Raw genomic sequence first — 12924 nt, 5'->3', positions numbered from 1 at the left:
TAATCCCTTCTCTCATTCATGTCCCTCCATCTCTCTCATACTCTCTTCATAAAATGGCTCTTGAATTAGGGAGATCAGAGAAAGACATTTGGGCCTTAAAATAGCTCATATTTGCATGAATGTTTCATGGACACTTTCTCTTGTATCCTGTGCTGTGCAATACTGGTTAATGAGATAAAAAAAGATATAATTAGAAGATTAATCTGCACTATAGTATATCATCATCATTATAAATGAATAGCATAATGAACTAGCATAATAAGAAGTGAGGCAACAAAATGTATAACTGTCAGGATTTTCAAAGTGCGGAAAGACATTTACAAACTATGACATTTGACTTTTTGTTTGATGTACTGTCGGATTACACACCTTGATCGTCTGAGTCAGACATCACCCCATCAGGAAGGTTTTTGGGTTCAGCTGTGAATCATGCATGACTCAAACAGCTTCAACAAAACCCAGTAAAGGTGTGTTTCCACACAGATTTAGGTGTCTGTTGCAGAGGATCATCAAAGTGCAACACTAAATGTCTATTTAACCTATATTTCCTTAAGTGCAGGTTAGGGTAAAAGTACATTTTGTATAACTACAAGAGCATATTCCTCTGCAGAGGTGAAGTGAAATTTTGCTTTACAGCCACCATCCACCAAAGATCAATAAAAGAATGAGACAGTATCTCAACAGTTCAAGTGTAAAATGAAGAGTGTTAAATTATTGACATTACATTTTCCCTTTGAATAAAATAAATAATTTAAAAGCCTTCCCTGTCTAGTGCCAGTAGTTATTTTACTGGCTGTGCAAAAAAATAAAATGTAGAAAAAGATACAAAATATTGAACAAATGTTCAGACATGAACTCAAATGCTTGAATTTATATTATCCAGAACACCCAAAACCATTAAATTGTTAAATGACTGTTCAAATGAAAAAACATTCAGAAAAAATAATGCTGCCAGTTGTTGTTTGTTGTTGTTTGGAATGTGGGTAAAATTTAAAAGTATACAATGCGGCATAGAAAACATAAGAAAGGTGTGCATGAGTGTGTGTGGTTGCATGCTCAGACTCTTACGTTGGCTTGGATGCTTCTGCTTGGTCGGTCTGGAGTTTCTCGCCTCCCTCCACCTCCATGGTGCAGTAAACAATCCTATTGGGAGCCAGAGACTTCAGCCCCACCACTTCCATGATCACCACCTGGGAAGCACAGACATCTGACTGAAGGCTGTAGACGAGGAGTGATTCATTTCTTGAAAGAGGTCATAGAGCGAAAAGTCAACAGCACATGTGCAGGCGGAAAATCCTTCCAGCTTGATAGATATTTTAGAAATATTATCTGAGGCACAGTTTACACTTGCAGCTGGTGCCCTCGTATTATTAAAATATAGATCTTAACTGATTTTCTACAGGCACTGTCAATAAAAATGATAGCCCCCCTTAGTATAAAGTTGAACTTTCTAACATCAGAACAGCTTGTAGGCATAATCTATGTACCACATTCAATCTATTCCTAATCTTTAATAGTTCAGTGAATATAATGTAGTGCTAACACTACCAGGAGTAACTATTACATTTCTAGTGGGAAAACCAAAAGCAAAACGCTATCCACTCTGAATTAAAGTATTCAACACATCCACACATGACTTCAGGGTTTGAATATATTCTGTCACAGTTTAAATACAATTTTTCCATTGCATCCTATAGATGCATACTTGGTTTGACACCAATAAATAATAACAGTAATAATAATAACAATAACAATATAAAAAAATACAATACTATTTGTATTTTAAGTAGATGACAAAAAACAGCATCTTGTCAAACAGTTGAAAAAAGAATATTGTGAATATTCAGAATTAAATTATGGATTATTTAAAATAACTTACATGTTTACAGTGATTTAAAATCCTTTTTCACTACAAGAAAGGGACTATACAAAACATTCAAGTCTCTTAACCACAGGGATCAAAAATACTGAGAGATTCATTCCATATTACAGCATATTCCAACTTAATTCTCATAAGATCTACTTGGTGGATTTCTGGAGGACTCCTGACAGCTGCAGCAGCCAACCACTTGGAAAGTAAACAGACTTGAATAAATTAGGTTTTACAAAAGCACTGTGGGATTGCCACCCCACACAAATAGCTAATTGTCGCTGTTGTGCATATAATTTCAACATTCAAAATCCACAATGGTACACCCACGCCCGTGTTAAGGAGCAGAAAAAAGTGTCATATTCTTTGCACACCATGTACTTCCTGGTTCTGAAATAGCACTGCATCATAGGGAATGAGGTGTGATTGCCCTCCTGTTCTGTGGTTTTCTGTGGTGTTCTGATAACAAGATGACTCACATTCCCCGTTAAGGAGCAGGTAAAAGGGTTTGTGTGTGTGTGTGTGTGTGTGTGTGTGTGTGTGTGTGTGTGTGTGTGTGTGTGTGTGTGTGTGTGTGTGTGTGTGTGTGTGTGTGTGTGTGTGTGTGTGTGTGTAAATGTGTGTCAATCTGTTATTCACATAGCGTCTGTTCCATCCCGCGAACAGGTCTGCTGTCTGTTTCTATACTTAGTCTGCAGCAGACAAGTAGTATATGACAGCTCTGGTTTATGAGTTGTGGTTTAGGCTAAAACTTGTGTCTATGATTTTAAATTCATATCAAGTCTCATTCTAAATGAACTGTACCTCCAAAGTGAAGGACAGAACCACATCAGACTTGGACAGTGTGTTCTCGTCCTCCTGGCCCATGTCGATGATGGAGGTATTGTGGCCCCGCTTCATCTTCTGGAGTTTGAACTCCCCACCTTTGGACACGGGCATGCTCTCCAGATTAGCCATCAGCTGATTCACTGAAGACTTGAGCTCTTCAATGTACATGGCCTCCATCTCTTTAGACACAAATTTGGGGAACTTTCCACCCTGTAGACAGAAATGGAAAGACTTAGCAACCAACCATGATGAAGATAAAAGCTAGTTTATTGAAGGTGTCACCATTTTCCGATGGTGGATAACAAATTTATAAGGCATAAAAAGAAACAGCACCATTTTTTTCTGTGGGTGGAAGCTCACATTATGATGTTTACACATGTTACACCATATTAGTAAAATATTAACTATATAACAAAGCATATTAAGAATCCAAGTCCCTTGCAGAATCTGACTCACTCTGGCAATTTGGTCGGCCATCTGAAGACGACCATCCAGCTCTCTTCTGATCTGTGCAGCCTGCTCATCCAGGTTGTCCAGCTATTGATAAATAGAGAAAGGCAGGTTAATGAGGTCACATAAGGCACTGTGCAATGCTTTAATACAGCCAGGGGTCAGTGTCAAAGGTCACCTACATCTCCAAGCTTCATTTAGCTCACCATGATGGATGAGAAATCCAAGCAATACTGTTATACAACACAATCATCTTATCTATATTGGTACATGTAATTCTACCTTTTGTGCCCTCTACCTTTTATTATGATATATATTCTAATATTCAAATTAACATAATACATATATTTCCTCATGAATCACCCATTGCATGGATGACGTGAATGGACATTATTGTATACTCTACTGCATTTTTACATTAATCACAAATGGTTAATGCAAACTGTAAGGTGTAGCCAGATTTAAATGACAGTTACTAAATTGACAAAAAGTTTTTGGTGGAAAAATAATTACACATTTCCAGCCGTACTGAGAAGACAAACTTGTGACAAAATGAATCTGTTCATTGATAAGACCGACCGCATACAGACAGTCTGAATACAAAAATACAAAGGCTCACAAAGGCCATCATAGCAGCATGGTGTGGCAGAAAATTTGAATAGATCAAAACTAAAACCCAATTCATCACTCCCTTGTAGGAACCATGCTGCATCACTACAGACCATGAATGAATCACTGTTTACAGAGAGGTCTTTTTGAAAGTGTCAAGCTGGATTTTTCCTTTTCTTGTTGATTTCAATCAGCTGAAATAAAGGTCAACTCTCTGAAACAGTCAAGCTTAGAGAGGGAAGGTATAAACAAAGAACATGTCTGTAAATTGAGACAATGAAATACATTCACAGAGATAAAGAAAAGACTCAAAAAAGCCATTCCAAACCATTTGGTATACAGAGACAAGTCCTATGATAATGTTGTTGTTTTTTTTTTAAGTTTGAAAACTGCCTGCATTGGATGATATTGACTCCGGGAAAAGATGCCTGACATCTGTTAGCCTAGTTTTTGCCCCGGAGTAATGAAAAGCATAGAAATTCATAGCTCTCTCTCATCAATAATGAATGAGAGTTTTATATTAGCTGCAATAAAAAGAAATAAGAGAGGGCTGATGTCTTTTTCTTCTTCTCTGCTCCTGTGTGCCCCAATCCTTCAGTTATTCTCTCAGCCAAAACGGCTCATTATTGTAAAATGTGACGCTATGAGTCACCAGTCAACACCATTTCCTCAATGAGGGCAAGAGCCTAATGGAGACATATCTGAGTTTTCAGTGAAAATTAAAATCAACCTTATCTCACCTTGGTGTTGTTATAGTATTAAAAAATTAATATTCATAAAATTATTATTATTTCATCCTTTTCAGCTTCTACAAATCAAAGCTTTCCTCCTAATACCTGAAAAACTAAAATTAAATAAAAACGTAATTAAAACTAGTCAGTTCCTCAAAATATAAACAAAACTAAAACTGCTTAAACTTACACTTGTCAAACTAACTAAAACTAAATGAAAATAAAATGAGACTCCTCATAAGTGACTGAGCTTGAAAATCTGCTAAAATGATCTTTGTTTACTCTTTTTTTACTTTTGCAAATGTACTTTTGCTGTGTACACTGACCAGCTCCATAATGACAGTCAGTCCTCATGTTGTGCAATGTCTTTTAAAGCTGGAGGCACACCTATTTCCTCCACTGTTGTTCTGAAGCCTGTTGCTAAAGCGCTGCTGTGGTCTCTGAGAGATCAGTTTGCTGGCATTCTCAACTCTGCATGTTGCAGCTTCGATGCTACTGCAGCAGAAGCCTGCCTAGTGAACCCCAGTGGTTCATTTGTTTTGCACTCACCAGAATTGAAATCTTTTGGCAGCAGAGCCCTTTGTACAGACCCTAGCAGGACAGTCTCATCCAACTACAGATGAAAATGCCTCAAGGGCCCCAGCCACTGAAACTGCCTCACCAGTGCCCCTTACCCTCAAGAGATACTCAAGGAGTACATTTTTGACATGAAGCTCATTCAGTTTTAGAATACTGTGTGTATACTACATATGTTTTCTTCAAAATGATTAAAAAAGAAAGAAAGAAATGTTTTCAGCTTCTTTTAAAAGAGTTTTTATGTGTTGTAAAAGGATTTAACACAACTTCGTTCTGGCTAATAATGCAGACTATTTAAAGTGTTGCTTTTGCTATAGCCCCAGGTGCTAATTAGTGAGCTCTGCTGTGGGTGGAGTAAAGTTAATGGTTCACTTTCATAAAACTAAGACTAAACTGAAGTCAAAATCCGAACTGAAAAACTAAATAAAAATAAAACTAATGAAAATTTCAAAACTCTAATCACTCTGGTCTGCATACCTGGAGAAATGTGTGTTTTAGAATTTGTATTATTCTTGCTTTTTACTATAGGAGTGGGAAAACGGCAAGCTAACCAATGTATTTGTTAATTTAGTCTAATGTTACTGGTAGGCATTTTTGTAATTTAAGATTTAGGGCCGGGGGGGGGGGGTGTTTTTAAAGTATCTGGAGAGGTATGTCAGCCATATTCCATTGAACGATGTAAATAAGTCAGATATTAGCAAACTATATTATCTTTATCAGTTAGTTCATTCATCTAGTTTATACACAACAGCCTTGTAGTCAGTAGTATGTGTAAATATGTTGTAAGAAATAGCCTCTATGTAAAAACTAGTGTGTGTGGTGCAAACAGTTTTAATTTAGTGACGCGTACATCTCCTCTTGGAAAACACTTCACTTCTAAAGAAACAGTGAAACAGTGCTCTAAACTCCTGGGTTTCCTATTGCTGGGATGTGTGCCAGAGCTGACCTCTCTGTGCCTTATGGTATTTCACCCACTCCTATTACATTAACAGGTCTTGTCTTTCAGGCTTTACCATATTGATTCTTTGCCCCTTCCAGCAATCCTTTCAAAGAGAGAATGAGCTGAAGCTGAGGTACAGCTGTTAACATGAGGGAAGAGGGGCACCAGTGAGAGGTGCTGTACGGCTCGGACTGAGATCAAGTAAAACACAGGACATGGATGAGGAAAAATAATGACACGCATTTCACAGAAAATAGTAATGCAGTTGCAATACCTTTTTCTGTAATTGATTTTGTTCACTGAGATGTACATTATGAAATGATGTTCGCCAGATGGCATCTTAAAAGGAGAACAGTAAGTGCAAACCATCAAGTCTAGTGCATTACCAGTGCTGGCCACTGAACAGCCACCATGCTACATAACCCAGAGTTCTTGTTTAGTAGAGCACATAATCAGACTTTGCCACCAGCTGCAGCAGAATGTCTGCACTTGCAGTACAGTAGTACTCAGTGCTGTTCTGCTACACAGTGGCACTTAAACAGTGGTGAGCATCCTTTTATGAAAGCCTCACAAGCAGGATTTTTTTTCTTCATTGTCATGTCTAATACTAGAAAAGCAGATTCATCCACATCCACAACCATAACTGTGACTGATACTGATTGCATTCCTGCTTGAGCTGTGCTTGAAAGGCTGCTGTTCCCCTGCTGCTGGCGATCCCGCGCTGACTGTCAAAACACTCAGAAATCTGGGCACTACTGGACTGCGGTGCCAGTGACATCTGACTTGTACAGTCTCAAAAGAACTGTCAGTGCCTGGAAACCAGAAGCTTGGCCTGTCGGTGTCTGACTCTGCATTTTTACTGCCTCGTCTGTGTGCTACCTCTTCCTATAAAACCACAGGCCTAAATTCATATGGACAGACAATCCTCAGTAATACTTCATAACTGAAACCGATGCTGCAGCTCAATTTGACTTTGTGCAGATTGCAGCTCATCTTCAAAATGGCTAACATGAGAGGAGTGACTCTCTAAAGCACATAATATGAAGGGGGATGGGGCCAGTCTCTTCTATTATTCCTATCCCTCCCTTGACAGTAGTGAGTGAAAGTAAAGCTGGCAGTCAGTGTCTGGGTGAACCAATAGCCACCCCCTACTAAGCCCCACAGCACCCCAATCTTATCAGACCTACAAGTACTGAAAGGTCACTGTTGTCAATGGCCCACAGTTATGATATAGGTGGACAGGAAATCTCATAAAAAAATAAGACTGGCTAAAAGGTAAGTTCTCTTTATGTTACTGAAGCTGACAGCTGCACTGTAGCTAAATAAAGGTGACACTGCCTCAGTGTTAGCTAAGCTGACAGCAGGTTAAAGGTGACGGAGCAGAAGAAGGCAGGTAGTTAACAGCACAGCTGATGACAGATTCCCAGGTGGATGCTGGGGCATTAATGACAGACAGCACACCCAGCCAGGGGCGGATTCTTGTAAAGAACAAAGACAGGAGTGGGCAGGGCTGGATCGGAGCTGAAAGGGACCTGGAGGAGTTGAAGCAGCTGGTCTATATTTAGACTTGCTATGTGTGAGCATGTTTCTGCTATTGCGCTTGTGTGTGTTTTAAAGCAAAGTGTGCAGCGTGAAAAAAGTTTTCTGTGAATGTAGCTACATGCAAGGCATGATGATTAGGATATGTGCTCATGGGTGTACAGTACAATCAAATCTGCCTTGACTTCTAACATCTTAATCAACTTAGAATCAAGAGACATGTTCCTCATTCTAGTACAAAGAATGGTTTATTTTGCTGTTTGGTATTGTTTAATTGTTTAATAATTTTATAATGACAATGGTTCAGACACTCATCTATAGATCTCCTCATCTCTAAAGATCATTCCAGGCCCACAGCTTCATTGTTTTTCTTCACTCTCACTACACTCATCAGTATTTCAGATGCAGATAGTTGTTTTTGAGTTGGGATAAACACACTGTGCAAACTGCAAAAGAGCAAGATATTTTCCCCTTAGGACTTGGTGCTCTGTTTCTGCCACATGTATAACTGTACAACTTATATACTGTTTAAACTTATAACATTATTACAGATAATAAAGAAACACTTTTGAAGCAAGTTGATTTGTAACATTACTGGAGATAGGTTCAAATAATCTTAGGTCACTGGTCCCTTCTTACAAGGCAATAAAGTGTAATTGTGTCACAAACAATAACATCAACAGAACATGTTGAGATAATTATTATTATATTTTATATTTATATATTTAATATTATATTATGACTTGATGTTTCAGATGATTTTGTTCTGTGGGTTTTATTGCTCACAGAACACACAATAGCATAAAACTGTTGTCATAATAAAGATCATAAATGCTTTGACAAGGTTTAATGAAAAACTGTTAAATGTCATGAATGTAATGATTTTGCAATTTTTTCTATAATACATAATACTACAAATACATATAACAGCATTTTTCCTCTACAGTTGCCATAATTGAAAAGCACAGGTGCAACAAATAAATCTAATTCATGAATCCTGTTATAGTGTAGAGTCCGAGTAAGGCCTGGCTTACTAGGACTAAGCCAGCCTGTGTAAAAGCAGGGCCTGAGTTTGACAAGTGAAAATATCAGCCATGAGAAAGGTCTAGAAAGGTCTAGGTTTTGAAAGTAGTGGTGGCAGCTCAACGCAGGAATAGATTTAGCGGCACATCTCTGTGGCCATTTCTATTGAAATAATATTGTATGTTCAGGTAACTGAATGGGCTTTCAATACAGTGTTATACTACAGCCAAGTCAACTTAAATCTTTTTATTTTAGAAAATGTTACGAAAAGCAATATGAAGTTGATAAAAGTTATCTGGTTTGACATCAAACATGTGTTCTTTCAGTGGTTTGGTCATGCTTGGTGTCATCACAGCTAAATAACTGCAGCCATTAGGGCTGAGTATGCTCAGAGTCTAGCTGGGGCAGCCGCTGGCCTTACCAGTCTAATCAGTCTGTTAGTCATTTCCAGAGGCTGCTCTTACTTCAGCATGATACAGAAATAGGCCAGTGCTTCCTTTCTATTATTTGGATGTAACAGCAAAAAATGTAAATCCCCAGTGATAACAGCTAAAAAATGATGGCCTGTGAATCCCAGCCAATCCATGAAAACCTTTCATCAAATCCCAGCAGCCCTGAGCCATGCTGACTAGATTGCCTCGTCTCCTTTTTAGTGAGGATTCTATCATTTAGTTGAGGGCAATATACGGCTGCTGGTGGCTTACTGACAAGATGCTGAAAGTCACCATTAATACCGTCTAATATATTCATCACAACAGCAAATAAAATGATAAAAGACTCAGAGAACAGCTGGATGAGCAGCTGGAGTAAAAACAGAAAGAGAAATGTTAATTTTCTTATGTAAATTCCAAACTATTTACTGACATCTAGGTGTGCGGTATGTCATTGTATGAATTATCAATTTGAAAAACATCTGTACCATTTCAAACGTTGGCATTTTCCTTACCTGTAATAGTCAGAATTTTGCATTACAACATAGTATGAGGCTGCACACACACTCTCTCTCTGCAGCATACATGTCTCTATGATGGCGTATTGTTCAACTGTTCTTCAGAAGCTCTGTATTGAGTGGGATCTGCTCAGGGAAATGGTATTATGTTCTGCATGCAGATTTCTGACCCTATACTAACAGCTCTGCTGCCAGCACATACAGTAAGAAACTAGGTTAAGCATCTTCAAAGGCTAGGGAGGAAAAATGCACAGCGGATTTGGGGACTATGGCGATGTATTGCACTACAGCATTAGAAGCATCTAACTAATGAACACTGCAGAACACAGCCTATATTGATCTTTGCCAACAGAGACATTTGAACAATACTGAACAATCTAATTTGTTTAACAGCATCTCATGCCATCTGCTCAGATTTATATGTTAGTAACTGTTGACAGAAGCATCGGACGACATCAGATCTATAGAAACTCAGCAACCTTTATTGGCATCCAAAAGGTGTGATCATTAGACCTAAATGAAATGAAGGGGTATGCCTTTATGCATTAAATGAGTAGATGTAAATGTGTCAGAGGTTTGCTCGAAATCCTGCCGTGATAAGACTTTTAATCAAGCTCCTGAAGAAAGAATACATTACTGCTGTTTTCAGCATCTCCACAGAGAGCAGTAAAGCACTAAAGACAGCAAGAGAAGGGAGTTATGTCTGACACAAGCACCCCAGTGTCTACTATTATCCGCCTGCAATCTCAACATATCTCCCCTACAAAGAAGTACTGCTGACTTGGTGTCATTAGATGTATCTTGAGAAATATCTACCTTTAAACATGTACAAATAACGCCATATATAACAATGATAAATCAAAACACATCTAAAGTAAACCTTAGAAACCAGAAAGAATCACAAATGGGTGATTATTGTTGAGCATTTTTCTGATCAAACATCAAATTTCAAAAATTATTTTGACACATTTTTACAAGATTGTTAATGTGGTGACTATATATATATATATATATATATATATATATACAATAGTAACAGTTTTTACATTTTTGAAAAATGTATCTTTTTTCAGAACACTGTCTTAGGTGAATTCCTGTTAAATGCTGAGATAGGGGTGCACTGATCAAACTTATTATTTCTGGATACTGATTCCAATACCCATCATGACTGAATTAATTTTTTATTAATATTGATAAGACACTGCATTTAATGTGTATATAATGTGATATTGTGGGCAATACCCCATCCACTTAATAAGCTTAGAGTAGATCGATAAAGGATCAGTCTTGGAAACCATCGAATAAAGGTTTCAGGTCAACCTTAAAGAAATGTGATGCTGTGGTCTATAGCTGAAACTGAAATGTGTTTCTGAATAGAAAATACAAAGTCAAATGTATGACAGAAATATCTGATAGTGTACCCAACATGGCAATCAATCCAGGTTTTACAAGAATCTTGCGTGAGTGTCAAGTATTTGGGCCAAGTGTGAAAACTCTCCAAGACATATCACCTGTAGGCTTCTGAACATACCTGACAGGCTTGGTAAAGCAGCTGGTGCTCAAACTTTTTGATGCCAAGGATATTCTGGAACATTTCGTACAGCTGGTCCTTGCTGAGGATCAGCTCAGAGGCTGCGCTGGCGGTCATGCGTTGCTGTGCCTTGCGTGGATCTTCATCACCACGATAGATTGTGTCAAACTTGGCCATCCAGGAGCTCAGCACCGTTTCCTTGCTCAAGCCGTCGATCTCTGGAAGGCTGCGCACCCGCTTCTCGATGTGCTTCTTGAAAACATCCCTGAAATCAGAGGCTGAGAAGCCGCCGCTCTGGACCATTTTAGCCACACGGTCGCTCTTTAAGAATACCTATAATGTGAGAGACCAATGTCAAAAACAACCATGTTTTATATTAAAAGATAAGTAATAATGTCCTAAGTCAAAAATGTTGAAGGGGAATATTTACAATGCATTACATTGCACAAAAGCTTTTCTATCACAGTCTCTCAAACAGAGAATGTCTGTCTTAGCCATAAAACCATAAAACTTTCTGTGTTTGCAATGAGGATAGCCACTGACGAAGCCATTACTGTAGCTATTAATTTTGAATTGAAAAATCAAAGGCATATACTGTATATAAAGCTGTGACTCAACAGGGCCAAGGCTGCCTTCTGTCTCCTGCTAATGACAGACTAACAGAGGCAGACAAGACTATGCTGTCACTACATCAGGGAACAAAACATCAGAGCAGATTGCTTTGTCATTCTGACAGTTACATTTCATTCTTGGTATCCATTATGGTTAAAAAAACAAAAAACAGCAACTGTACTGAAATATTCCAGTTTCCTACGTAACCTCTTAGCCACAGATGTACATTAATAATTATTATGACAATTACATCTATAGACTATGTATGAAAATGTAATTGTTTCGATTGCTACAGCCTGGCCCTTTTTGGAAAATATGAGTAGAAAATAGAAAGACGGACCACTCATTTTCTATATTATTTCCTTAGCTAGCATTTATACCTTTATTGGAAAGTTAACAGTAGCAAGTGATGGGACATGTGTAGGGGGAAGGCAAGGACAAATGTCCCTGGTAGTAATCAAACTGGTTGAATTTTCATGTTATACATCTCAGACTAGAGTTTGGTGAAACACTGATTTTTCTTGTCATTTTTTTCACTCGAGTCCTTCTTGCAGTAGGAGCTGCAAGGAAGGACTGGAGCGTCATGGCAGTGTCTTGGCTCCATAAGTAAGCATCACACAAGACAGGGTACATGTTTTAAAGCTTTAAAAAAAATTAATGTGAAAGTAAATCTCTACAATTCATTATAATGTTCATCACCCTACCAGCTTCAAATTCACATTAACATAAATATCATAAATAACATTTATATTTAGCTTTCACATAGATTATCCTGTTATTAACCTCCATGGTCCTCTATATGGATTCACTTCATATTGTTCTTTCATAATGCTTTTTTCCATCACACATTTGGCCTTCAACATATTCTTCTATCTGCCATACATTTGATATTATATGCATGCCAATAATTACTTTTTCATCTGCGGATTGAATAGTGAGGTTGGAAAGACAGCTGTGTCAGCCACATGCTTTGACTCGCAATCTGTGAAAAGCTTCTGCCACCATTTTACCTCACAGCTGCCTGAATACAAGCATTCTGACATGGAATACCAATAAGTTGTGTGTAGTGCTTCTTTTGAGTTTTTGGACTTTTCACATTACCAATACTGTACAGTAACATTGCAATTTTGTTACAGTTATCAGTAAATACTGTGTAATCAGCCGCATTTTCGCATTTCTTTAATCAACAGAAATGCACACATGTATGAATGACATACTGTATTTAACATAGCTCAACAGCATCAGTGACTCATTCAGAGCCATCCA

The 12924-nt window shown here is 38.0% G+C and overlaps 1 protein-coding gene across 9 annotated transcripts in view; it reads right to left on the bottom strand.

Moving 5' to 3' along the window:
* Positions 1 to 12924, bottom strand: part of cadpsb (Ca2+-dependent activator protein for secretion b) — a 60113-nt gene that overhangs the window by 29725 nt on the left and 17464 nt on the right. For all 9 annotated transcript variants that reach the window (XM_062415518.1, XM_062415523.1, XM_062415517.1 and 6 more), the window contains exons 3-6: positions 11047 to 11379; positions 3155 to 3235; positions 2675 to 2908; positions 1069 to 1190 (exon numbers count right to left, since the gene is read on the bottom strand). In XM_062415518.1, coding sequence (XP_062271502.1) covers positions 1069 to 1190; positions 2675 to 2908; positions 3155 to 3235; positions 11047 to 11379 — 770 coding nt within the window. The remainder of the gene's footprint in view (positions 1 to 1068; positions 1191 to 2674; positions 2909 to 3154; positions 3236 to 11046; positions 11380 to 12924) is intronic.

Source organism: Scomber scombrus, chromosome 3 (assembly GCF_963691925.1).
Source record: "Scomber scombrus chromosome 3, fScoSco1.1, whole genome shotgun sequence".
Taxonomy (NCBI): Eukaryota; Metazoa; Chordata; class Actinopteri; order Scombriformes; family Scombridae; genus Scomber; species Scomber scombrus.
Note: the sequence above shows the minus strand (reverse complement) of the source record. Positions and strands in the feature narration are given on the sequence as shown.